The sequence below is a fragment of the Natrix helvetica genome (genome assembly GCF_964273705.1).
Source record: "Natrix helvetica genome assembly, chromosome: 11".
Lineage (NCBI taxonomy): Eukaryota > Metazoa > Chordata > Lepidosauria > Squamata > Natricidae > Natrix > Natrix helvetica.
Window position 1 is genome coordinate 18,298,270 of NC_138562.1, and position 23,409 is coordinate 18,321,678.

A 23,409-nucleotide genomic window follows, 5' to 3' on the forward strand; every position below is an offset into this window, starting at 1 on the left:
CCCTGGGGCATTCCAGAAAAAGGTTTATTTACAGTTGGGGAAAAATGTCCACATGCTGCTCCCTCCCTCCCGACAACCCCCCCCCCCCCAAATAATTTAGGTCCAGGGAAGCTCTGGTCTTCCCAGAGATGCCAGCAGGCCACAGGCGCACACAGGTCCAGGGCCACAGGAGGGGCGGTGGTTGCTCCCCCCCTCCCAGCCAGGGTCTCCTGTCCTTCAGAGGCCGGAAGGAGAGCAAGAGTCCAAGAAAGCTGCTGCCTCCTCCACGCCAGGCCATCCTCACTCGTCCGAATCCAGATCGCTGTCTCCCCCCATGGAGTGGAAGTCTTCGCTGTCGTCCTCGTCCTCCGACAGATGGACCTGGCTGAGCACGCTGGGGCCGCATCGCTGCTCTTCCTCTTCTTCCTCCTCCTCTTCGGAGAACTCGTACCCGCCCAGGCTACTAAAACTGGCATCTCGCGTATTGGACTTTGGGCCTGGCTCCTCGTAGCTCCCGTAACTGGAAAAGAAACAAGAAGGGTCCCTTCTTGTCAAAGGAAGCCACACCGTTGGGAGTCTTCTGCTCAACGATGGGCTGCCCTCCTCACCTGGCGTTGCTGTCTTCCATGGCGTGAGAGGCCTCTTCTCCAGCTCCCTCGTAGGACATCATGCTCTCCTCGTTGTCCATGCCCATCCGCGTGTTCTCTTGCAGGACATGAGGCTGCTTGGGCCGAACTGCGCTGGGCTCCACATCAGAATCGCTCCCGCTCTCACTAAGCTGAATAGCTAGGAGACACAACGCAAGAGTCACTCTGAGGCTGTCTGTGCCTCACTTGCCAGCAACAGGTTCTCTTCCCCATCGCTGCTGGGGGCTTCTGGAACATTCCCTTCCTCAGCATCTCACCAATTAACAGACTGGCCTTCAAAGTCAGCTAAGCAACACCACCACCACAAAGAAACAAAGACTTCAGCAGAGTTGTGCATTTCCACAAAGGTTGCCAGGCACGGTGCCATGACTCGAATCAACAGAACCAAAAACATCAGAAAAAGATCCTTTTGGAACCACTTCAATAAACAGTACTTAATGTTTTTCCACATTCAGTACTGTTTATATTATCGTTCTTTTTATACTTTTTACAGAGAGCATCAATTACTGGGTGGTATAAACATGTTAACGGTAAATAAACAAAGCATTTGCCCAGTTGCTCCCATGGGGACTGTCCTATTCTCCTTCCAATTCACAGGCTCTCTTTTCTCCATTTATCTAATCTGCCCCTTAATTTTTCACCACAGTATCGGAGGCTCTCCCCCTCACCTCCTTTCCTAAAAGTCCCTGGGCCAGGAGGGCAGTGAAGCCTCTTTTCAAACTTCTCTGACCCAAGGAAAACTCCCTGTGCTCAAACCGGCATCCCTTTTCTTAGGCTGCGTTCTCTCTCTTCCCCAGTTCTACCCCAGGCTCAGATCCAACCCGCTCGTGTGTCTCTGGCGAGAAACTCAGAAAGAGGGAGAGAGGATGCCTTCCTAGATCTTTCTCTCTGGAACTAGGAGTATATACAATAAACAAGGGCGCCACCGTTCCTGCCTTTTTCAGAACTCACACGAAAAGGGATTATCGCCTTCCTCCTCATCGCTGCCGTCGTCGTCCTCCCCATCTGACATGAGCAAGTCTTCATAGAGCACGCTGGCCTGAGGCTGCTGAACCAAGCCTTCTTCCTCGTCAGCCAGGTCCCCGTCCCCGTCCTCCACTTCCTGTCACGGGAGAGCAGGAAGGAGAAGAGGTGGTCAGGAGCCGAAGCACAGCCAAAGGACGCCTGGCTTCCTTCCCGCGGACACGGTGCACCGGCAATGCCAGCTCTTCCTAAAAACCGATTGCTTTGGCTAGCATTCCATCCGCTGCTGATAGAATCACTCCGGAGGAGGGCCCTGCACTGCCCCAGCTTCTGCCATGAGAGCAGAAGCCAACAGGTGAGCTACAGGTGGGTTCACGGATACTCACTGGGGCTGGAGTCTTAGGTTTCCCATCCTCATCCTCATCCAACCCTTCAATATCTACGTCAGAGTCTTCCTCGCCCAGCCTACCTTGGCCCTGCCGCATCTGAGTGGGGAACACAGAGATAATGGCACTGAGGAAGGAGCAGGCAACCGGGAGGGGGAGGGGGGGAGACACAGACGCTTTTAAAGCAGGACAGCCAAGCTACCAGGGTGGGTGGGTGGGGCACTTCCTGGCTGCCCTTGTTCTGCTGCCTCCACCAGGCCAATGCCTTCCTGCGCTCTGTGGGGCTTTACCCTTTAGGACTAGCTGAGCAGCGGGTGCCAAGCTCCAAAGGGCACTCTGGGCACCCGCTTCCTCTTCCACAGCCTTGCAGGGGCCTAGAGACACAACTGCCTCCCTGGACTGGAAGAAACCGACCTTTTGGGGGCAGCTGACAAAACCCACATCCAAGTGAACCCCTGCTAAAGGCCCCGAGGAACATGTCCTCCCCATTCCTCCTCCTCATCTTTCCCTCTCTGCTTTGTCTACGTCACGATTATATCCAACACATTCAAAAAGAACCAGGAAAAAAGAAAATGTTTGTCCCAGGTTAGCTGCTAGGCTACATTATTCTCTTTTCCAAGAAATGCTTTCCCCCATTATTTTCCATTCACTACAAGGAGGATTCAAACGGCCCTCGGCATGTCTGGCACGGGTCTTTTCACACTTAAATGAAACCAGGAGAGGAGCAACAATCTGGCACTGCCCAAGTTTCTGGATCTTCAGAAACATTCCTCACTTAATGTGAGCTCGGAGCCCCAAGGCAAGGCAAGAACGAAGTAACAATAATGGGGATTCCTCCTCTCCTCCTCTCTCTGTCAACAGGGCTGCGTCCCATTTCGTTTCCCGGCTGCTCCAAACAGCGGAATACCTTCCAAAGCCTTTTCAAAGCCAAGAGATGGTTGCCTCCATCATTCCCAGGAATTTTATCATCTGAGAAAACTAGGCCTTTTGCAAAAGAACTTCTTATACCGAGCTCTGGTTCCACACCTTTGGCCAGGAACGAGACGGAAACTATCGCCCTTACTGTGCCGTGCCCTATTTCAACGGGTGTGCCCTCGATCCGCAGCGCCGTTGGGAAAGCTACTCTTCCTTTTGGCAGCCAGCGGCCCTGCCTTTTCCTGCAGAATCCTCGGGTGCGTTGCTGACCTGTGCAGACTGCTTTTCGGGTGTCGTGGTGGGCGTGTCCATGGCAGACAGATTGCTCTCATCTTGGTAGACGGACGCATCCCGGGACATACTGAGCGAGGTGTTGGTGTCATACAAATCGGGTGGCTACAGGGCGTTTGAAAAGAGGAAATCCGAGTCACGGGAGTGCAGGTGAGATGCGAGCTCCCCAAGGGGCTTCCCGTAACGAGCCCCTCCCTTACTTCTCCTAGCTAGGCTGAATCAAGCACGGTGGCTGTGAGAGGCTGCAGCCCAGACCCCTATTCAGGGAAAAAGCCTCTGCGAATTCCCAGGGCTTCCTGACTCTCGGACTCACTGCAAGAAGAGTGAAAATGATGGCTCCTCCCTAACTGACCCACATTCGCAGTGAAGGACAACCAGAGAATCATTGCTGCGTTCATTCCTATCAGTTATCTTTCACTGCTTGGTTGACCTTTTTCTATTTTGCTTTTGAAGCCTTGGCTGAAAACAGTGCAGCCTTTCGGTCACTTGCCAGGCTTTCTAGCAGCTGCATCACCTCCGATCCCATTCTGACCAGAGAGCTGGAGAAAGCTCGGGAAGACCCCGAGAGAGCTGGTGGACCATCTAATGGGTCTTCTACGTGAGGGAAAGCCTGAGTGTTTCTCACTCGATGGACAATCCTGGCAGGAACTGAAGGCAGGACAAGGAGGCAGGGAAAGACCCGGAAGAACCAGCAATGGTTTACAACTGAACTGGATCTCCTTCGAATGGAAAACAGCTGTGGGATCCCTTCCTCCCCTCCAGCTCAACCCCCACAGGACAAGTCAATTAAAATCCATCCTGGCTTTTTCTCCACCAAGCATCTCCTGAGCTAGGTGTTCTGACTTCCTGAGAGCATGAAGCAAACTCCTGGTCCCAACAAAAACCCCTTTTATCCAAGTAATTGGTAATTGATTGTGAGTTCTGCTCATTCATCTCCAGCAAAGTCTTTCAAGGGAGGATTTACAGTCACAGACCTTCTCTGGCTTGGAGAGCTGACAGGCTGATACCTGCAGAACTTGGCAAGGAGTCTCAGAGAATCACGAACCAATGAAGCGAACTAATTGTCTCCTGCAAACTCCACTCCCCTTTTGCTCCTCTTTTATTTCCTCTGGGAGGGGCCATTCATTGTCCACCTGTGGCCTTCCTCCCAAGTCGACCCCTGTTCCTTAGCTGTTCCCTTGGTCTGGCAACTCTGCGCATGCGCACACTGGGAACAGGCTCCAGCTGTTTATCTGACTCACTGATGTATGAAGGCAGCTGAAAACTCACACGGCTCTGGCCCCCTCTCAGCCTCCAACACAGAGCCCTCCTCAGAGCCTTCCCCAGACTCCAGGACTGGCCCAGGTTCCTCCCCAACCTCCTCACTGTCCGAATCTGTTGCCAGCTCTGCTGGCCGGCCACAAGACTAGGAGTTGAGCTGAGCTGTTACACAGAAACCCGACCAGATCAAGAATAGCTGCAGCCCCACCCCCATTCTCTCTGGTCACAAAGAGACTCACCTGCGGCGTGTAGGGCCCAGGAGTCATGGGGTCCAAGCTCTCCAGATCAGCCTCCTCCAGAGCTGCTTCTTTGGCAGTCGAAATGTCTCTTTCAAGCTGAGTCAGGTGCTCATCATACTGAAGGAAGGGAGGAAGGAAGGTGAGAGAAAGAGTAGCATCCGCAGGGCTGCCAAACCAAAAGCAGCCTTTGATGGATTCAGAGCAGGGCCCCTTACCTCCGCTAAGGTCTGGTAGCAGATGTTCACAATCTCCTGGGCTGTCTTGGTATACTGGCTGTCCGGCCCTGCATTGAAAAGCCCAATCAAAGGACCTCCAAACGAAGGGAGAACTGGCTTTCCAGGGCCAGGGAAGGCTAGGCAACCCCTGCCGGCCAACAAGGCCTCCTCCTCCCTCTCTGCCCAACCCTGCAGGGCTGGGCCTAGGCCAGGGGTGTCCAAACTTTGCAACTTTAAGACTTGTGGACTTCAACTCCCAGAATTCCCCAGCCAGCCAGGAGTTGAAGTCCACAAGTCTTAAAGTTGCCAAGTTTGGACACCCCTGGCCTAGGCTTATTCTAGTCAAGCAAACTTTCCGGTGTGTGTGTGTGTGCCCCCCCCCTCCCCCCAGAAAGCTTACCATTGTATTTGATACTATTTCCAAGGATCAGGTTCACATCATCCAGGAAGACTTCTCGGTTCTGGTACTTGTGCTTGGAGATATTCTGGAAGAAACCAGTGGATTGCAGGAAGACCCCCAAAGGCCTCAAGGGACCTCTTAACTGCCCTGCTGTGTTTCCATTCCCCACCATCTGAGGCAACACGCCCAGGAAGGTATGGAAGAGAGCCCTTCAGATGTTTAGGAGAGCAGCCCTCACGCCTTCTCCCGATCCAATTCGCAACCCCCTCCCCGCCCGTTTTTGACCTTCAGATCTGGAGGGCACCCAGGGCAGCTCTTGGCTTCAGCCTTCCCCCCTCAAGGCTCTTTTCCCATACACACCCACATACCTTGCGGATAGTCTCCAGATCCATTGGGCTGACAATGACTTTGTAATAATCTGGCACAAACTTCTTATTAACAGGATGATGGAACGGCCACGACTGAAAAGCAAAGAGGACACCGAGAAAGAAACTAAGAAGAGCTGCTGCAAAACGTCCGTTGAAAGCAAAAGGGATGCCTGTTTCCCAACAAATCCTAATTCCTGCTGCGCTCATCTCACCGAAAGGGAGGGAGGGAGGAAAGCTCCAGAGCAAGAACGTTTTTTTCCTAGCTGCCCATTAAGGTTGGCGAAAACTAGCCTTGCTCAAGCGCAGCTCGGGAAAAAAGGCTGAAGCCGAAGTGGGTCTCCTGGGAAGCAGGGGTTCTGCACCCCGACACCTCCAAGCGCCCCACCCTTCCTTCTGCCACGGGCACACCTACATCAGGAACCACCTTCATCTTTTGGGTCACAATGTTGTCCAGAATAAAGGAGAAGGCTACTTGGTCGTCATCGTCCAGAAGGGGATTTATGGCCTTCTCCAAGCGAGCCAATTTTTCTTCTCTCTGAAATGACATCAAGGTTCAGGAAGGCAAAAGAGTTATGGAGACCAACATCCCGGAACCAATCCCAGCTTCACTTTTTGTAAAGTATTTTACCATCAAGACTTCCAATTTTTCTTATTCTGCTCTAGTTTTTCAACCGGTAGGTTTTCAAAACACCGAAGCCTCCCATTCATTATGGGAACCAAATTGCTGCTCCATTTTTCCAGAAATTTTGGCTGATGTTTCCATGCCCCCAAAGCTTTTTTTTTTACACTGTCTCAATGGCACACAGTACACTTTTCCTTTTTAATTGTGGGAATACTTTTAAATTGGAAAAAAAATGCATGGCATTAAAATTTGCTGACTTCAAGCAAGATCAAGTTAGAGCATTCCGTATGCCATGTCTGTGCCCCTCTGATCTCAAACAGGTATCCCAAGTCTTGCCCCACTACGCTGAGCTCTTTGCCCAGACTTCACCGGGTGGGCACTTTGACCTAGAGCAGTGTTTCTCAAACTTGGCGACTTTAAGTCCTGTGGACTTCAACTCCCAGAATCCCCCAGCCAGCATAGCTGGCTGGGGAATTCTGGGAGTTGAAGTCCACAGGACTTAAAGTCGCCAAGTTTGAGAAACACTGACCTAGAGGCAGCAAGCAGCAAATGTGCCCAGATTTTCTGTGATCTACAAGTGCCTTCCTTGAAGCTTATTAGCGCTTTAGTAACAGCATTACATGAAGCTTAATTAAAGCCTCAGCTCAGAGATTCGTTCTTTCTCCCTTCACACGAGACTTGCCTCTTTCAGTTTCTGGTCACAGAGGGCCAACATTGACTGAGAAATCTGGGTCAAGGAGTGCTTTGGCCCTGCAAATACAAAGCAGACATAAGACTGAGGCAAGCTTCCAGTGCCCCCACCCTCCTCACTTTAGTTTATAGTATTGTCCTGGATAGCAATAATGTTTAGCATATTCGTAATAGCAGAAACAAAAGCAAATTTTAAAAAAATCAACAGTTAAACAGCAAGCCTTCCTTTGTGTCTTATTGAACCGGAGAGAAAACTATAAATGTGTAATCAAAAAACATATTCCTACTCCACTGATAGCAAGAAATATGGAAGGCTCTGAGGCTCAACAGCCGAGAGCATGGATGCTTCTTCTCATGTGGGGGCCACAGAGATTAAGCCCATTCCCCCCTCCCCCTCCCCCTCCGAGCTTCTGGAAGAGCAGAGTCAACGAACAACCAAGCAGCTCTTCTTGTTTCAGCCACCTAATCTGCTTTAATTCGGGGACCGCCAGTTCAAGGCTGCAGATGGCTACCCCAGAATCGCTCCGGGAAAAGGAAGGGAAGGATTTCAACAACCTTGATGGCAAAATCACACCAGGGAAGAGGAAAGGAAGATGTTCAGGTTGAGGAAAAAAATAACTAAAATTCCAGGAACTGAATTGGCTGGTCAGGAAACAATTCCACACCAACCCTATGAGGATGAGAGAAGCTTCAGCAGATTGAAAGACCGAGAAAAAGCAACTTCCGGAAGAGAAGCTTTTGGTATCTGACACACGGGTGAGTTAATTTTCAAATCTTCTTTTCAACTGCCATCCTCCACCCGCTCAGAATCACAGAAAAGCGCCAGGCTGCTGCCACCAGACCCTTCCTTGCCTTAGACCAGGGATGAGTAAGTAAAGGCTAAGGGGGGGGGGGGGGGAAGAAAGGTGCAGAAACCGTTGTAGGTGGCACTGTTCTTCACAATCAGCTCCAGGTGTTCCCGAAACTCTTCGCGAGATGGGTAGAGCCGCTTGCGGACGTTCTCTCGGAGGGTCTGTAGGTCCATCGGTTTGGTAATGATCTTATAGTAATCTTTCACCACTTTTCCATTAACAGGCTGATGAAAGGGGTACGTCTGGGGGTGGGGGGGAGAGGGAAACAGGAAGAGATGAGTGTTTGTTCTGGGCCCACCAAACATCGTACCTTCCCCCAACGGACCCTGCGCTCTTCCAAGCCACCAGCCAAGCGCCATGGGATATCAAGAGAGCCAGCTTTATTTACCACGCTAATAACCCCAGTAAGCTATCATCTATTCCAGGGGTGTCCAAACTTGGCAACTTTAAGACTTGTGGACTTCAACTCCCAGAATTCCCCAGCCAGCTCTGCTGGGAGTTGAAGTCCACAAGTCTTAAAGTTGCCAAGTTTGGACACCCCTGATCTATTCCGACGTACCTTCTTAATAGTTTAAACTTTTTACAGACCATTGAATTAGAATTTAAATATCCGGTAAGAAATTTGGTACATTATTTTTGTGCGCTTTGGGCTTATTTTAATCTCTTCACGATTAAAGCCACCCTATTCCAGAGAGATCCCACCGGCCCAAGACGAGGAGATTCAGCTTTATCCAACTCCCTTGCTCAGAGCAGAATCTGCCTCCCACAATCCCAGCACCTACATTGGGAAGATCCCGCATCTCGTTGATGATGCTTTCCAGGACGGAAGACAAGGTCACCATGGGGTCTGTGCGTCGCCGGTGGATGGACTTGTGGGGCCGCTGAAACAGACCGCAAGTGAGACCATCAACGGGGGCTACGGACTTCGCAGAGCCCGAGAAACGGCTGCTCTAATTTTCCGATCTGACTTTGCTCCTTCTGGCTGCTACACCACAAGGATTCAGCTTTACTTGGGACTCGGCCCTTCCTTCCTTCCGCTCGTTATGATTTCGCATTCACTAATTAACCACACGCAGTGAGTGAATCTGCAAAACCGCAATCTGCGTGAGCTTGGTGGTTTCGTTGCAGACGTTTCCTTACCAAACTAGGCAACCTCATCCATGCTACATGATCCCCACGGGACTCAAGGGCACGGATGACGTTACCTAGCTTGGTTATGAAACATCTGCAAAGACCCCCACGGTTCAACCCTGAGCAATAAATATTCCCTTCTGTTGATGCAATGTGCATTTCTGGAGGGGGGGGGGGGAATCCTGTAAATCAAACCTAAATATTTACAGAGTTAGGAGATACTATACTGTAAGGTCAAGACGGGTAGAAACTGAAGGCACTCAGAAGGGCTTACATTTAAGTAGTCACAATGCACCGTGGTCCCAACCCGTCGCTTCTTTTTGGGGGGAAGCTGCTGTTTGGGGAACTTCAGGACTAAGGACTTCCTGCGAACCTCGTCAGCGCTGTGAAGAGATGCCGAGAGTGGGAGGGGCTGCAGCTCCGCCCTCTGGGAGGACTCAGCCGCCCTCCTCCTCCTCCGCTGAGTGCCGTGATCCTTGGCAGCCAGCAGGAGCCCAGACCCTGCAAATCCCGCCTCCTTCGGCCATGATGCTGGGCGCCTTCTTCCCCGCCCAAAAAAACCTCTCACCTCTCGATCAGCTGCTTCCCCAAGACGATCTTGGTCCCCTCCACTTTGATCAGCTCCTCGTTGTCGTTGGGGATGACGGTCTTCTCCAGCTCCTCCTCCTGCTCCTCCGTCATGGCCACCGGGTTGGAGGGGGGAGCGTTGGTTTGGTAGTACAGAGGGCAGAACTTGTTGGTCCTCATGTGCCCAATGGCCCCGCAGGCCCCACACTTCAACTGCAAGAAAAGGAGTAGGCGTGTCAGGGCTACGGAGGGAGGCAGGGCAGACCAAGTAAGATGCAAATCTTGATCCCAAGGTCCCGTTCCACCCGCCCCCATCATTAGCGAAAAGGCTACGTCCTGAGGAGGAAGCTTGTTGGATGTGACCGAAGGGAAAACACCCCTCCCACAAGAGTCATAGCAACAGCCCAGGTCAGGAGTGTCCAAACTTGGGAACTTTAAGACTTGTGGACTTCAACTCCCATAATTCCCCAGACAGCATAATTTACTCTCTTGTAATCCCTTCCTCTGCAGTCTCTCCACTTACATCAGAGGTCTTCAAACTTGGCAACTTTAATACTTGTGGACTTCAACTCCCATGCTGGCTGGGGAATTCTGGGAGTTGAAGTCCACAAGTCTTAAAGTTGCCAAATTTGGACACCCCTGTCCCAGGAAGAGCAGGGTTGTGCCCCCCTCCCCCAGACAACCCAACAGAGCAACTGAGAGCCTGGATGATGAAAGGACCCCCGCAGAAGCGGCCCACAAGACAAGGGCCAGGCTTGGTCCCTGAGGGACCCCCTGCTCACTTTCAGGTCCGGGCGCTCCTTCATCTTCCTGGGCTTTTTCTCCGGGGGGCCCTTCAGCTTCTCTTTCTCCTGGTTCCGCTTGAGCCGCCGTAGTTGCTCTTGGATCCGGCGCCTCTCCTTCCGCATCTCCTCCCGGTGCTGCTCGTCAAAGAGCGCAAACTTCCGGCTAGAAGGGCAAAACAAGACCGCCCTCAGCCCAGGCTTGTCCCTGGCACACGTCTGCAGGAAGCAGTCTCACACACACCCTGGGCACTATCAGACTCCAGCACCCTCTGCAAAAGCATCCGGGCACAAGAGAGGAGGTCTCCCGGCAGCATTCGTGCCCTGCTTGGTTTTTGGTTGGGTGGTCAAGAGCCCTGCAGAGCTGGAGGGGGCCTGAGGCTCAGCCAGGCAGCATTCTCAAGGCATGGCATACATGGAAACCTCCCCTGCGAATGGGGCAGGTCTGGTCGCCCTTCTGACACCCCCCCCCCTCCCAGGCTTCAGTTCCAGCACTTTTTTCTCCCTGGCCCTTTTTGGCATTAGAGCCTGCTGCCTGTTGACATACAATACAATAGCAGAGTTGGAAGGGACCTTGGAGGTCTTCTAGTCCAACCCCCTGCCTAGGCAGGAAACCCTATACCGCTAAAGACAAATGGCTATCCAACATCTTCTTAAAGACTTCCAGTGTTGGGAGGGGTGTATCTAGTGGGTAACGTGATTTATGACACAGACTGAGCAGAGGGAAGGAACGGGTAAAGCAAATAAAACAAAGCAAAGATTTGACTGCGAACAAATCTTGCCTAATGAAACTATTAATAAAATCACTGGTTTTTGTATTAAAACATTGGCTTGATTATTATGAATCAATTACGGCATGGTTAGGAAACTTGACAGCAGGCTCCCCCGAAAGGCCCGGACCCTCCCAAAACCCTTACATGAACTCGTCGTCCTTGGTGGTCCGGATCCGGCTGTAGGCGTCGATGACTGAGGCCTTACGGACAGTCTCACACCTCACGTACTCCTTCCCGTCCTCATCACGGAAAGTGCGATAGATTTTTAAGCGGCGCCCAGTGGCCGAAGAGTTGAGGCTGGTCACGGAGGCCGTGTCATCGTCTTTATGACAACCCCCCAAGTTGCCAGGAGTGGGAACTGCTGGGAGAGAGGAGTCAAAGGGTGACTTCGCCACCCTCCTAGCGCAGAAGGGTGAACTGCAAGGGACCCTGAGTGGCCAGCATGTCATTTAACCCAGGCGAGGGACATCAGCCCAAAGGCAATGCCCCCACCCCCAATGGGACAGCATCCCCTCTTATTGCTGGCGAAGTCCTCCCATCGATGGCCACAACTACAACCATTTCCAGCCTCCTCTTGTGGCCTCCCTTCCACCCCGTGTGGGCCAAATCCTCACCCGCCCCCTTCTTGTCCCTCCGGTCCTTCTTGGGCCGGTCCTTGTCGCCGTCTTCCCCCATCAACATGCGCTGCAGCTCCTTCCGTTCCTGCTCCTCCCTCTCCCGGGACAACTGGGAGCTGGTCTTCTTGTTCTGGAGCATGTTCTCGATGTTCTTCCCCATCTCCTCGAAGTCGCTGTCTTCGGCGGAGCTGCTGTCTGTGTCTGTCGACAGGATCTCGGTGGACTCCAGGACTCTGAAGTGGAAAATCTTTAGCCACCAAAGCTCCCAGGCAGCCGAGGGCAGATGCAGAAGCAACAGAAGGCAGAGACTCTCACCCCTCATCCCACCCCAAATTCATTCCTACCCAACACTCTAGGAGACGCGGTCCTCGCCCTCCTCTTCGTTCAGGGAAAGTCACGTGCTGAAAACCCTCACTAAAAACATGCCCTCCTCCCATAGCGCAGAGCGCAAAGCGGCCTCCCATAATCCCACCCTCTAAGAATTGTTCCCAACTGCCGCAAGTATCTGAGTATCTTCCCATTAATCTCTCAATTTACCCGCGGGAAAGGAACGCTGCAGCTGTGGTGGCGAGTGGAAGCCGTTTCCCTGAGCCAGGGGTGGGCAACCTTAAACACTTAAAAAGAGCCACAAAGGTCCTAACCGGAAGCCCTCAGTTCAATTCTGGAGCCAACCGGAAGTCCGGTTCCCCCACCATCGAGTCTCCTCCTAGCACGGCATCCTTTTTCCTCTACCTGTCCTAACTGAAAGCCCTATCAATGTGGAGGCGATCGGCAACTGGGAGCCACAGCAGAGGGATGGAAAGAGCCACATATGGCTCCAAAGCCACAGATTGCCGACCCCTGCCCTGAGCTAAGCCCACAGAGATGCTGAGGAAGGACTCAGGGGTTCATTGGGGGGGAGCTGCCTGAAGCTCCAGAATGGTTCTGCCATGCGGAAAGTTGCCCTAGGAAGCAGGGAGGTCCCAGCCAGACTACTCACTTGTTCTGCAAGTCAAAAATGCGCTGGCATTCCTCCTTGTACCGCTCCTGGTGTTCTGCCACAGAGAAGCGGGACCCTCGGGCAAACTTACTCATGGGACCCTCGCCTGAGCGGGCCTGCTCGGTGGACATTGTCCGCACGACGTCGATCACCTCCCAGCGGGAAAGCTTCTTGATCTGAGGAAGAGCAGTCATTGGCCGCGGAGGGCCCCAGGAAGGCTCAACCCCGAGGAGCCAACCCCCTGCCCGCACCCACCTCCTCTTCGGGGACTCCAAACTTGCGCAGGAGCTGCTTGGCATTTTTCAGGGATAAGCGCCGGAGGTCGGCGTCTGTCCCGGTGACCGTCTTCTTCACCGGTTGTGGCTCCTTGTCATCCTGCTGGAAAAAGAGCAAGGGCTGTCCATCCACGTCTCAGTGGCTCCAGGGTTGGCACCACTCCGGAACCCCAGTGTGAGGCTCCCTGTATGTTTGTAAAGCATTTCTGTGCCTATTATCAAGTTGGCACCCAGCAGCTTCTGGATCTGGCCAGGAGGTACCCCAGGCCACTTCTGCGGCCGAATGGAGCAGCTGGTCTGGACGATTGCCAGCCCTAGACAGTCCTGGTGGCAGGGCAGGCCCCCGGCCACCTGGCTCCTCCACTTACCTTCTGCTGCGTCGGCTTGTTCGGGATCTTGACGTAGGAGAAGCCTTCGCCACACCCTGTTGGGTCTGCTACCCCGGTGACCTCGAGGAGGCATTTCCCTTTCATGGCTGCAATAAAAGCTCTGGTTGTGTTCCAGGGAGCCGTGCGGACCTAAACGGAATAGACATGGGGGAGAGAGGCTGGGCATTGCAGAGGGAGGGAAGACTCCCTTCCTCCCTCTGCAAGAGAATAAGTGGCCCCTCAGGGGCCCCGGCTGTTTTCTCTGCTCTACCTCGTCATCGATCTTCATCTGGAAATCCTCCTCGTTCTCTTCCTCGGGGGCAAAAAAGGATTTCTCTCCGTAACCTGCATCCTGAGAAAGAGACACAGAACCCGCCTAAGTCTCCGAGGCCCATCGAGGGGACAAGGGGCTGCAGCCCCAGGAAGCCCCACACCTGAGTAGCCCTCCCCTCCCCTGTGGGGCGCCTTGTAGCCCCAAAGGGGCCGACAGCAGGCAGGCCAACCGACGTGCTCTCAGCCCCCTTTTCAGCTCTCCTAGAACAGCCCAGGGGATCTGTCCTGCTTCTCCCCCTCCCCACAGCCAGAGACCCAAGAAGCAGGAGGAGGCTTCTCTCTTCTCCAACTTGCTGAGAACATACTGAACCAGGATTTCTGAAATCACAGTTTGATGAGGGAGGAAAAAAAAACCCACGGACTCACACCTCACACCTTAAACTGTGAATGGGCCAGTACAGACACCAAAGTAAGCCAAACAAGCAAATCCCAGGGAAGGTTAAAAGGATGCCTGAAGCCAGCTGATGAGGCCCCCGAATCCCTGAACGAGCTCACCTTCAGGCGCTGCTCAGCAGAAATCATGCTGTAATAGGCACAGCACTGCTCCGGAGACACCATCGCTCGGATTTCCTCCTCGGTTGGCAGCCGGAAGTCGGGTTTCAGGACCCACCAGTTGGAGTCCAGCCCTGAGGAAGCAACAGCCCCCCCGTGAGCCTGGCCAGGAGAGAGGAGGCGGAGGGCAGCCGCATGCCTGTCTCTGCGGCGGACCAACCATCCTTGCCTACCGGTGCGCTTGAAATCTGCACAGAGCTTCAGCCGCTTCCGGATGCTGCTCTCGGAGTGGGAAGGAAACGCCTTCTTAATATCCTCCATGCGGATTCTGCGGGGTCGGTCTCGGCTCTTCCAGAAGAGGCGGTAGATGAAAACCTAGCAGGGAGGGCAGCGAAGTACCCAGGTGCTTAGAGAGTGCAGGTGCAGGACGATCCTCGGAAGGGGCCTTTCCCTCCCATGCTTGGCTCCCGCACACACACACCCCTCCTTCCACACAGGGTGGGGGGGGGGGTCCCAGTGCCCACACGAGCCGAGGCAGAACTCAGTCGTAGCTCCAAAACTACGAGCCATCCTGCAAGCCAGCCACTCGCCAATCTGCTCAAAAGCAGCAGTCTGTTTGCCAGCTGTTCTTTTAACACCTGTGTATGAGTCGCAGGCGTTAGAGACCCGTGGCATGGCTCCCTTCCCCAATTATTTTTTCCACTTCTCCAAAAACCTGCTGACGGGGTCTAGCAGTTGGGCTCTCTCTTTCTCTCTCTCCCTCCCTCCTTCTGTCTCCCTCCCGCTCTCTCTCTCCCTCCCTCTCCCTCCTTCTGTCTCCCTCCCTCCCTCCCTCTCTTTGTTTCCCTCTCTCCCTCTCTCCTTCTATCTCCCTCCCTTTCTCTCCCTCCCCCTCTCCCTCCCTTTCCCTCCCTCCCTCTCTCCCTCCCTCCCTCCTTCTCTGTCTCTCTCTCCCCCAGCAACAAACCTGCAAGAAGTCTCGGATGTGCGTATTGGCTCGTTTGGAGTTGGGGCCGGGGACTTCAAAGAGAGGACATTGCTGGCCCACCACAAAGATATCCACCAGCTCCCGGATGTAGTAGCCCTGGCGTGTCCGGATAATTAGGAAGTCTGTTTCAAGCATCTTGTGGAGGTAGATTGGCGCCCGGAAGAGATTATTTTCAAATGCCTGACAAACAAAAGGAACGGCTCAAGCCATTCAGAACAGCCGCTCTCTGCAACCTGCTGGCTCCAGGACTCCCGGCCTTTCCTCCTTTAATTTCCTGCGAAGGAGGAACTCAAAAGCTCCCACGCTCCTTAGCTGCGTTTGGCTGGTCTTTGTAAAAGAATTGTTCATTTGAGCACACTGTGCCATCATCAATGACTACTATTTCGATCAAGCATCCTTAGGCTTTACACACTGATGTAGTATTTGTAGCATTTCACAGCTACCGTATTTTTCAGAGTATAAGACGCACCTTTTCCCCTCAAAAAAGAGGGTGAAAATCTGGGTGCGTTTTATACACTAAATACAGCATTTTTTGCTCCCGAAACCCCTCCCCCTTCACCAAAATGGCCGTGCATTGCCTTTAGGAGGCTTCTAGAGAACTCCTGGGGGCTGGGGAGGGCAGAAATGAGCAAAAAAAGGACTGTGCTTTGCTCAATTTTACGCGCCCCCCAGCCGCACTCTATAAGCTTCCTAAAGGCTATCCATGACCTTTTGTTACGAAAAACGGGCCATTTTTTGCTCGTTTTTGGGGGGGGCATCCACCCAGGAGCACTCTGCAAGCCCCCTAAAGGCTATTCATGCCTTTTTGGGGGAGAAAAACAGGCCCATTTTCACAGAAAGGGAGGTTTGCAGAGCGCAAAAACTTTTTATTTGCCTCTTCAAAACCTTGTTGCATCTTATACTCTGGTGCGTCTTATACTCTGAAAAATATGGTACCTGCTTCTCTCTCTCTCTCTCTCTCTCTCTCTCTCTCTCTCTCACACACACACACAGACAGACAGACACACACACAGACAGACAAACACACACCAGAATTGAGCAAGTGGGTGAGTCCACAAATCCTCGGCTGGCATCAACCCGTCTGCCTTTAAAGGACTAGAAATCCCTTGGCTCCCTTCCCACAGCACAAGAGTCTGCCCCAAAAGAACGCCTGTCTTAGTGCCACTGCAAAAACAGGGAAAGTGGCTGGCGTTTGAAATTGCACGTCCGTCCAGAGGCCTCACCTGGAGGAGCTGGCCAGGATGGAGGGAGCCCAGGAAGGGGGAAGTGTGGCAGTATACCGTCTCTCCGTACTTGCAATCCGGGGCGCCAGGATCCTTGCCCGGTTTCTGCCAGGAGCAAGAAGGCAGAGTGAGTGAGGGCTTCCTCGGGGGAAGTCTGGCTCTGGCAGCCCAAGCCCTGGACTCACCCGCTTGTAGTAGTTCTTGATCTTGGTGGCCATGCCAACCTGCATCATCAAGGGGGCATTTTCCTCACTGTACTCAGCCAGGATGAGGTCACCATCTTTGCCCGTGAGGTCTTGTGGGGTGCGCATGAAGAACATCTCCCCACCCCCAGAGGCCTGGCGCTCCTGCTCTCTCATCTGGGTGCAACACAAGGAGGGTCAAGGAACACACAATACATACACGTTAAGTCTCAGCAGGTGCTCCGGCCGAGGCTTCCCAAGAGCCTGAAGCAAACTCCTGGTCCCGACAAAAAACTTGCAAAACTTGGCAAGGAGTCTCAGAGAATCACGAACCAATTAAGTGAACTGTCTCCTGCAAACTCCACTCCCCTTTCGCTCCTCTTTTATTTCCTCTGGGAGGGGACATTCATCATCCACTTGTGGCCTTACTCCCAAGCCGACCCCTGTTCTTTAGCTGTTCCCTTCATCTGGCAACCTTGAGCAAGCACACACTGGGAACAGGCTCCAACTGTTCCTCTGCCTCACTGATGTCTGACTCTGAAGGCAGCTGATAACTGATAACACAGAGCCCTCATCAGAGCCTTCCTCAGACTCCAGGACTGGCCCATCTTCCTCCCCAACCTCCTCACTGTCCGAATCTGTGGGCCACGACAGCAGGGGCAGAGCGAGAATCTCTGCAGGCTGAAGCCCTGAGATGAACAACAGTCCTGGGCAGAGCTGGCGAGACGGGGCCCTTACCTTGGCTTTCTTCTTGATGTGCTTCAGCAACGGCTGCACCGCGTGGGGCCCGGGCTGCGACAAGGTGCCAAAGGAGTACTTCTTCAAGGGAGGCCGGTGGAACTGCCGCAGCTTCATGGGGCCCATGTGGGTGGGGAAAAAGGGCTGGCGCAGCTCCACTGCAGGAATCGAATGCTGTGAACCAGACCAAAGAGAGGCACGATTTCGGCATGTCCCGAACAACAGCTGGGCCCCCCGTTTAACACCCTCAGCTAAGGGGGGAAGGCTCCCCACTCCGCACAGGGGGACGAAGCTGCTCCGGTTGCCTCAGGTTCTGCAAGCCAATCTTGCGGGCACATTACGGAAGCCGAGTCCCTGGTGCCTGCAAGTGAAGCCTTGGCAAAAAGCTAGGCTTGTATTGGGCCCAAGGAGGCACTTTGGTACAACCAGGCAAATAACTGGATTGCATAACCTATGGTGCAAAGCCAAGGTTTAATTATGGATTGATTGTCTGGTAAATCAAAACTAGCAAGTTTTCCAAATATGTTACACTGCGAGTTTGTAATCCCAACCGCTGGGTTTAGAATAGGGTTGTGTCGAAAGCAAGCCAAGTACACAAGCAAAACCCAGCACGATTGGTTTCCCACCTGGATAATGTTGCCACCAAAGGTGCCACGGAGGCCCTGCTGCTTGGGGTAGTAAAACTCATCATTGGAGAGATTCCAGGGATCCTTCACTTCCGGCTGAGACATATTCTGCAGTGGAAACACAGGGGCAAAAATAAACATCTCTTTATCGGAATTTCCTCCCCTGCTCTATTTCTTCTCCAATCCAGAAGAAACGGAGCCCCTCTCCAACCTGCTGGGGCTCTTCCTTAATAACTCCCGTTTTGCCCAGGAGGATCCGGCTTTTCTTCAAAGAAGACTCTTTCTTGTTCTCCTTGGAAGGGGAATTGAGAGTCATCTCTTCCTTTTCATCGGGGATTTCTAGGAGGAGAAAACGGGACCTGAAAGACTCTTCCCAACTGCCCCCAATTTGACGAACCAGATTTCCACAAGAGACCCCCAAAGTCCTGAAGCTAAGAATCAGCTAACTGCAAGATCAGCCCAGTTCACAAGATGCTCAAAGAGAAGATTTTCTTACGGAAAAGATATGAAGACAGTTTAACTGTCATATAGCCCCACCAAGGAACATTTGCTCCGAGAATTCTGTTAAGAACCTGACCCGTCCCTTAGCCCCAGTTCCCAGAATCCTTTGAGGGGTTCAGGTTAACTAAAACCACGTTCTGGGAAGATGACCAAGAAGCTGCCTCCAGGGGTGCAATTCAAATTTTTTGACTCCCGTTTGTGTGGGCGAGGCTTGGTGGGCGTGGCAGGGGAAGGATAACTGCAAAATCCCCATTTTCTCCCAATCCTCTGGGACTCAGGAGGCAGAGAATAGATGGGAGCGGGGCCAATCAGAGGTGGTATTTACCAGTTCGCCGAACTACTCAAAATTTCCACTACCAGTTCTCCAGAATCTGTCAGAATCTGCTGAATACCAACTCTGGCTGCCTACTCACTCTCCACTTTAGGAAACCAGGAGATCCCAGAAAGCAGCAAACCCCCCCCCCCCACACACACACAGCCTGAAGACAAGAAAGTGACTTTTGTAGGTGCTACCTAGGATGATATTTTCATCGTTGGGATCCAGGGTGAGGACTGGGGGCATCAAGACCCTGTCCATCGCGTTGTCATCCCAGATGATGTTGTCCTCCCAGCGGCCGTACACCAGCTCTTCATTGTCAATGGGGAAAATGGAGAACCACGGCTTGTCGTCATCCAGGCCTGCCGGGGCAACAAAGTGTGAAAGCAAACTCAAGACAGCTGGACGCTGGCAGATTTCTCCCTTCCAGTAAGCTCTAGCACCTCTGCAGAGAAGAGACGCAGGGCAACAGGGCGCTCTGGGAGTGAAGAGAAGTATTTCTGCCTCCCCTGCCCACATTTCAGACAAGCAACATTTATGGGGCACAGCAGAATGGTGTAAAGAGAGGCCATGGGAGGATCAGACCCCTATTGACTGATCACTGCCCACATTCTTCTGTATGCCAACTCAGTAAGCCTAACCCCTGAATGGTCAGACTGCCACTAACAGCCACTTGTCTGTGGAGACTCTCAGTCATCCATGCTTGTCCCAAAGGTGCTTTTTCAACACCCGATTAACCAAAGGACTCAGTGAAGGCAGTTGGGGAAGAGGCTCTGCTTGCAGCTCTTCGCTTGCCCGGTTCCTTCTGCGGATCTCTACAGAGCCTCTCCTGCTGTGGGAACCCCCCCGGCCCCCCCCTTCCTTACCCTGCTGTTCCGGCTGCTGCTTCTCTTTGCCCTTAGCAATGCTCAAGACCCCTGCCACGCTGGGCTTCTGCACCAGAGGAACAGGCAAGTTGAGCAGGGAGCCGCTTCGGTTCAGCCCTGCCAAGAGAAGGAAGGGAAACCATCAGCAGACGCGAGAGCAGCCGAGCCGAGCGCAGGCAGGAAAAAGGCCAGCAGGGAGAGAGCGCAGGAGAGAGAGGTAGGAGGATAGGAAGAAGAGGTGAACAACTTTAAATTTTTGGAAAATAGAAAAAAATCCGGAGAGTCAGGAAATAGCTCCTTTGGGGCCGAAGACTGAGGTTAATCTGGGGAGTCAGAAGGAGGAGCAGAGGGAGTGTCCTCAGATTTACCCCAGTCTCCAGGCAATTGGGCCGTGATAATACCATCCAGTGACTCCTCCCACACCCTACCTTGGAGGCAGACCGGCGTACCTTGCTGGGCATTGTAGGCAGTGGCGTTCCTAGTCATGCTGGAAGGCAGCCAGCCAGCCAGGCTGGCTCGCTGGGTCTTGGTTCCTTTGTGCTTGATGTCTTCTCCATTCCAGATCACATCATCCTCCCATTGCAGCTGCGTCACCATCAGGAAGTGTTCGTCGGCCAGCAGCTCATCTTTCTCGGCCGCTGAGCTCTACGAAGTGAAAACAAAGGCTCACGGGGCACCGACTCACCTCCTGGCTGCCAGCAGGGCACAGCTCTTTTTCGCAACTCACCTCCTCCTCCTCCTCCTTGTCGTCCTTCAGTTTGAAGCCGTAGTCAAAGCCGTTGCCATCTTCAGGGATGCCCAACATGTCGTACCAGAGCTGGGCAGGACCGTAGCGCCATTCTGACACTTTGGGCCTGGTGTCAGCTACTTTGTCCGCATCTCCAGTCGCCTGGGAGAACTTGGACTCCACAGGAGCCATCATAGTGATCTGAAGGATAGGTGTCAAGGGAGTTCAGGGTTAGGGTGCCAGCGGACACATTCTCGGGCAGCCAGAATGCCCACTTTCTCCCCAGGGAACCAGAACGTCCTCTCTGTTTTCGCAGACCCACCTCATCATCTGACAGACACTGCTCGGGGGGAGGGGGAGGGGCAAATTCGTACTCCCAGGGGGATTTGCCTTCCAAGCCCGGCTCGGCATTGGCTTCCCCCTCCGGGAGTTGCGCTTCGGGAACTGACTCCCGGTGTTTCTTCCTGCGCTTTCGCCGGGCACTTCGCCAGACGGACGGGATGTTCTTTCCAGGGCCGAAGAGGCGCAGGAAGCGAAGCACCTGAGAGAGAGAGAGAGAGAGAGAGAGAGAGAGAGAGAGAGAGAGAGAGAGAGAAAGAAGGGTGGGTGGGTGGAACTGGCAAGAAATTGACTTCCCGCATTTCAGCTGTCTGAAAGACACAAAGAGGAGATTGTCGGCTGGCAGACTGTGGGTGGAGGGGAAGGGTGGAAGCCCCACGCCTGTTGGCAGAGCCTGGGAGAAAAAGAACCATCGTGGTGTCAGCCAGAGTCTTCCCCAGTTGCTCTGCCCTGATCTCTTCTGCTTTTACTGAGATCACGGCAGGTGCCTCTCGCTGCCTAGACCAGCTTCATGAAAGAGCCAGGCTGGGCCAGAAGGAAAACTCCTCTGCCTTTTCTGGATGCCTTTCAGAATCCTTTGGGGCCACAGGGGAATCTTAAGGAAAAGGAGCAAACTGGGCACCTCCCAGCCATAGCAGGACGACCCGGGCGACTCGAACCGGAACCTGAGGCCTAAAGGGTCGAGCCTGTCACAGCAACAAGGCAGGTCAGCGAACGGCTTGCCTGCCCTCCAGCTCTCCACCCCGGCTCTACCTTTCCAGGCCGGAACTCAGGGAAAAGGGCGGTCACGCTGGGCAGCTGCTTGGTGGCATCTTGCTGCATGATCCCGGCAAGCGGCAGGGTGAGCTTCCCTTCCTTCAATTCGGCCTTCCTTGAGTCCTGGGATCCCGTCTCCGATTCCGAGTCGGAAGAGCTGCTGAAGTCCATTTTCTCCAAAGCGGCAAAAGAAGGAGCAATGATGGAGGGCAAGATGATACCGTCCCCCTCTTCTGGCCCTAAAAAGGGAACAGCCGTCTCAGCCAAAAGGGAGCCCTGCTTGCCAAGGCCCCCAGGACCCAAAGAGCCACGGCCACATGTGCCGCAAGCGGAATCTAACATTGTGGGGACCCACGAGGCAGGGGAGAACCCTCAAAGGGGATTCACAACAGTAGGTGGGGGGAAAAGGGATTTTAAACTCTTCAGCCCTGGCCAGATAAACACGCAAACCTTAAGCGAACCTTTGTAAGTTGCAGCTTGCAAGGTCTTTCAACCCTGCTAGGCTCATGTCCCCAAATGAGTACCTGAGCTTCAGAGAGTGCTTCCTCCGAGATACCCAGGCCCCTAACTGGACTGCCCGGTCTCTGCCCCCCCCCCAACTGCCCCAAAGGACATACGCACCAGAGGCTTCGGCCTCCTTCTCATCTTCCTTCTTCAGTGGCCCTGGTGGGGGGGGAGGGGGAGGCATCAGCTTGGAGTCCAGGTCTTCGCAGTCGGCATCGTAGTCGTCTTCGTTGTCATCTGAGGAGAAGAACAAAGGAAGTCACTGGATAGCCCCTCCGTCGCCTCCCCACAACCCCTAAAAGTTCAGAACCAAGAGAAGAAGCCGTTGCCCTCAACCACCTGCTCTCCGGACGGGGTGCAGGCTGCCCATGGCCTGCCGGTATCTGCGGCTGTCATCGTCAGCCACCTCGGTGATATCAGAATAATCCACAGCATCCTCCGTGCTCTTAACCCAGCCTGCGGGGAGGGGGGGAGGGGGGGAAGAAGCCACAGGTTGGAAGGAGCCACTGGGCTTCCCCTGCCCTGCATGCCCTGGAAGGACAAGAGCCTGCCGTTCTCCCCCCACCCCCGTCCCCGTGCATTCCCCAGGAAAGGCCTGTTAAGGACACCCCAGAAAGGCCACCGGTCTGAATCCAAAGGACCCTTTGCCCATCAGCGTCTTACGCAAGAGCCAGCCGCTTGCTGAGCAGCCCCTCTTGCCTGTCTCCGGGCAGGGGGATGGGACAGCCGATCTCCCCAGAGCCCACCCAGCCCCCAGGAGGGCATGGGGGAGGGGGCGAAGGCTGAGGGTGCCCGGACTCAGGGGGGGGGCGCCGGTGGTCCCTGGAGCACGCAGGCAGGAGGGGGAGGGCCCCCCCAGGAAGCCCCCCTCTCCGGCGGGGCGCAGCCTCACCCTCCTCGTCCAGCTGGGCTCCATCGGTCTCGGGGGCGTCGTCTTCGCTGGCGGTTATCTCCGTGATGAGGCTGCCCAGGCCCAGCGCCCCGAGCCCGGCCAGGTGGTTCTTGGACTCCTAAGGGAAGCGGGCAGAGAGGCCGGTTGGCTGCGCTCCGTGCCCGCCCGCAGCCCTGCCGGGGGACGCGCGCCCTCCCCGCCGGAGCCCACCTGGTCCAGCAGCCCCTCGCCCTCCAGCTGGCCCTGCTCGTTGATGTTCCCGAAGAGGAAGCCGGCCAGCGAGAAGGGGGCCGCCCGCCGCCCCCCACCGCCGCCCCCCGCCTCCTCCTCGCTCTCCGAGTCCGACATCTCTGCCGCCGCCGCCGCCGCCGCTGCTGCCCTGCCAGCCCCGCCGCCGGAAGCGGAACCCGCCCTCCCGTCGCAGGAGCCGCCAGCGAGAGCGCGCCTAGAGCGGCCCCGTGCAGCGAAGCGCCGCCTCCGCCTCCTCTTCCGGCCTCCTGCTGGATTGGTCTCCCTGTCAGGAAATGTCCAGGTTGCTTCTTTCCTCCACTGGCTTCCATCCGTTGCTGCTTTGGAGAACCGGTTGACAACCCCCCCCCCAAAAAAAA

The 23,409-nt window shown here is 54.3% G+C and overlaps 1 protein-coding gene across 4 annotated transcripts; it reads right to left on the minus strand.

Moving 5' to 3' along the window:
* Window positions 1-64: 64 nt before the first annotated feature.
* On the minus strand, window positions 65-23,179 carry TAF1 (TATA-box binding protein associated factor 1). Of its 4 annotated transcripts, none has more exons than XM_081964390.1 (40): window positions 23,012-23,179; window positions 22,802-22,919; window positions 22,249-22,365; window positions 22,027-22,146; window positions 21,403-21,644; window positions 20,633-20,851; window positions 20,311-20,511; window positions 20,033-20,228; window positions 19,584-19,700; window positions 18,915-19,079; window positions 18,112-18,239; window positions 17,901-18,008; window positions 17,275-17,448; window positions 16,540-16,713; window positions 16,355-16,459; window positions 15,111-15,311; window positions 14,377-14,518; window positions 14,147-14,277; window positions 13,590-13,670; window positions 13,319-13,468; window positions 12,931-13,050; window positions 12,676-12,851; window positions 11,694-11,929; window positions 11,224-11,437; window positions 10,307-10,472; window positions 9,526-9,737; window positions 9,232-9,340; window positions 8,609-8,707; window positions 7,891-8,068; window positions 6,968-7,035; window positions 6,076-6,198; window positions 5,664-5,756; window positions 5,296-5,380; window positions 4,896-4,963; window positions 4,681-4,797; window positions 3,161-3,286; window positions 1,976-2,074; window positions 1,578-1,728; window positions 588-765; window positions 65-499 (listed from the first exon to the last, which is right to left on the minus strand). In XM_081964390.1, exons 1-40 carry the CDS (start codon window positions 23,147-23,149, stop codon window positions 280-282), a joined length of 5,865 nt encoding a protein of 1,954 aa, XP_081820516.1. In that variant the 5' UTR covers window positions 23,150-23,179; the 3' UTR covers window positions 65-279. The 4 variants fall into 4 exon arrangements, with proteins under 4 accessions (XP_081820516.1, XP_081820514.1, XP_081820515.1 ...); XM_081964388.1 differs by having other exon boundaries at window positions 12,931-13,053; XM_081964389.1 differs by having other exon boundaries at window positions 6,076-6,194; window positions 6,964-7,035; window positions 12,931-13,053.
* Between the last annotated feature and the right edge of the window lie 230 nt (window positions 23,180-23,409).

Excerpts from the sequence above, each read along its gene's own strand:
- TAF1 (XM_081964388.1), bottom strand. The coding sequence starts at position 23,149 with ATGTCGGACTCGGAGAGCGAGGAGGAGGCGGGGGGCGGCGGTGGGGGG. Across the intron at positions 19,701-20,032 it reads TGCCTACAATGCCCAGCAAG|GGCTGAACCGAAGCGGCTCC; the intron begins GTACGCCGGTCT and ends TTCTCTTGGCAG. Across the intron at positions 766-1,577 it reads AGGCGATAATCCCTTTTCGT|CTATTCAGCTTAGTGAGAGC; the intron begins GTGAGTTCTGAA and ends TGTGTCTCCTAG.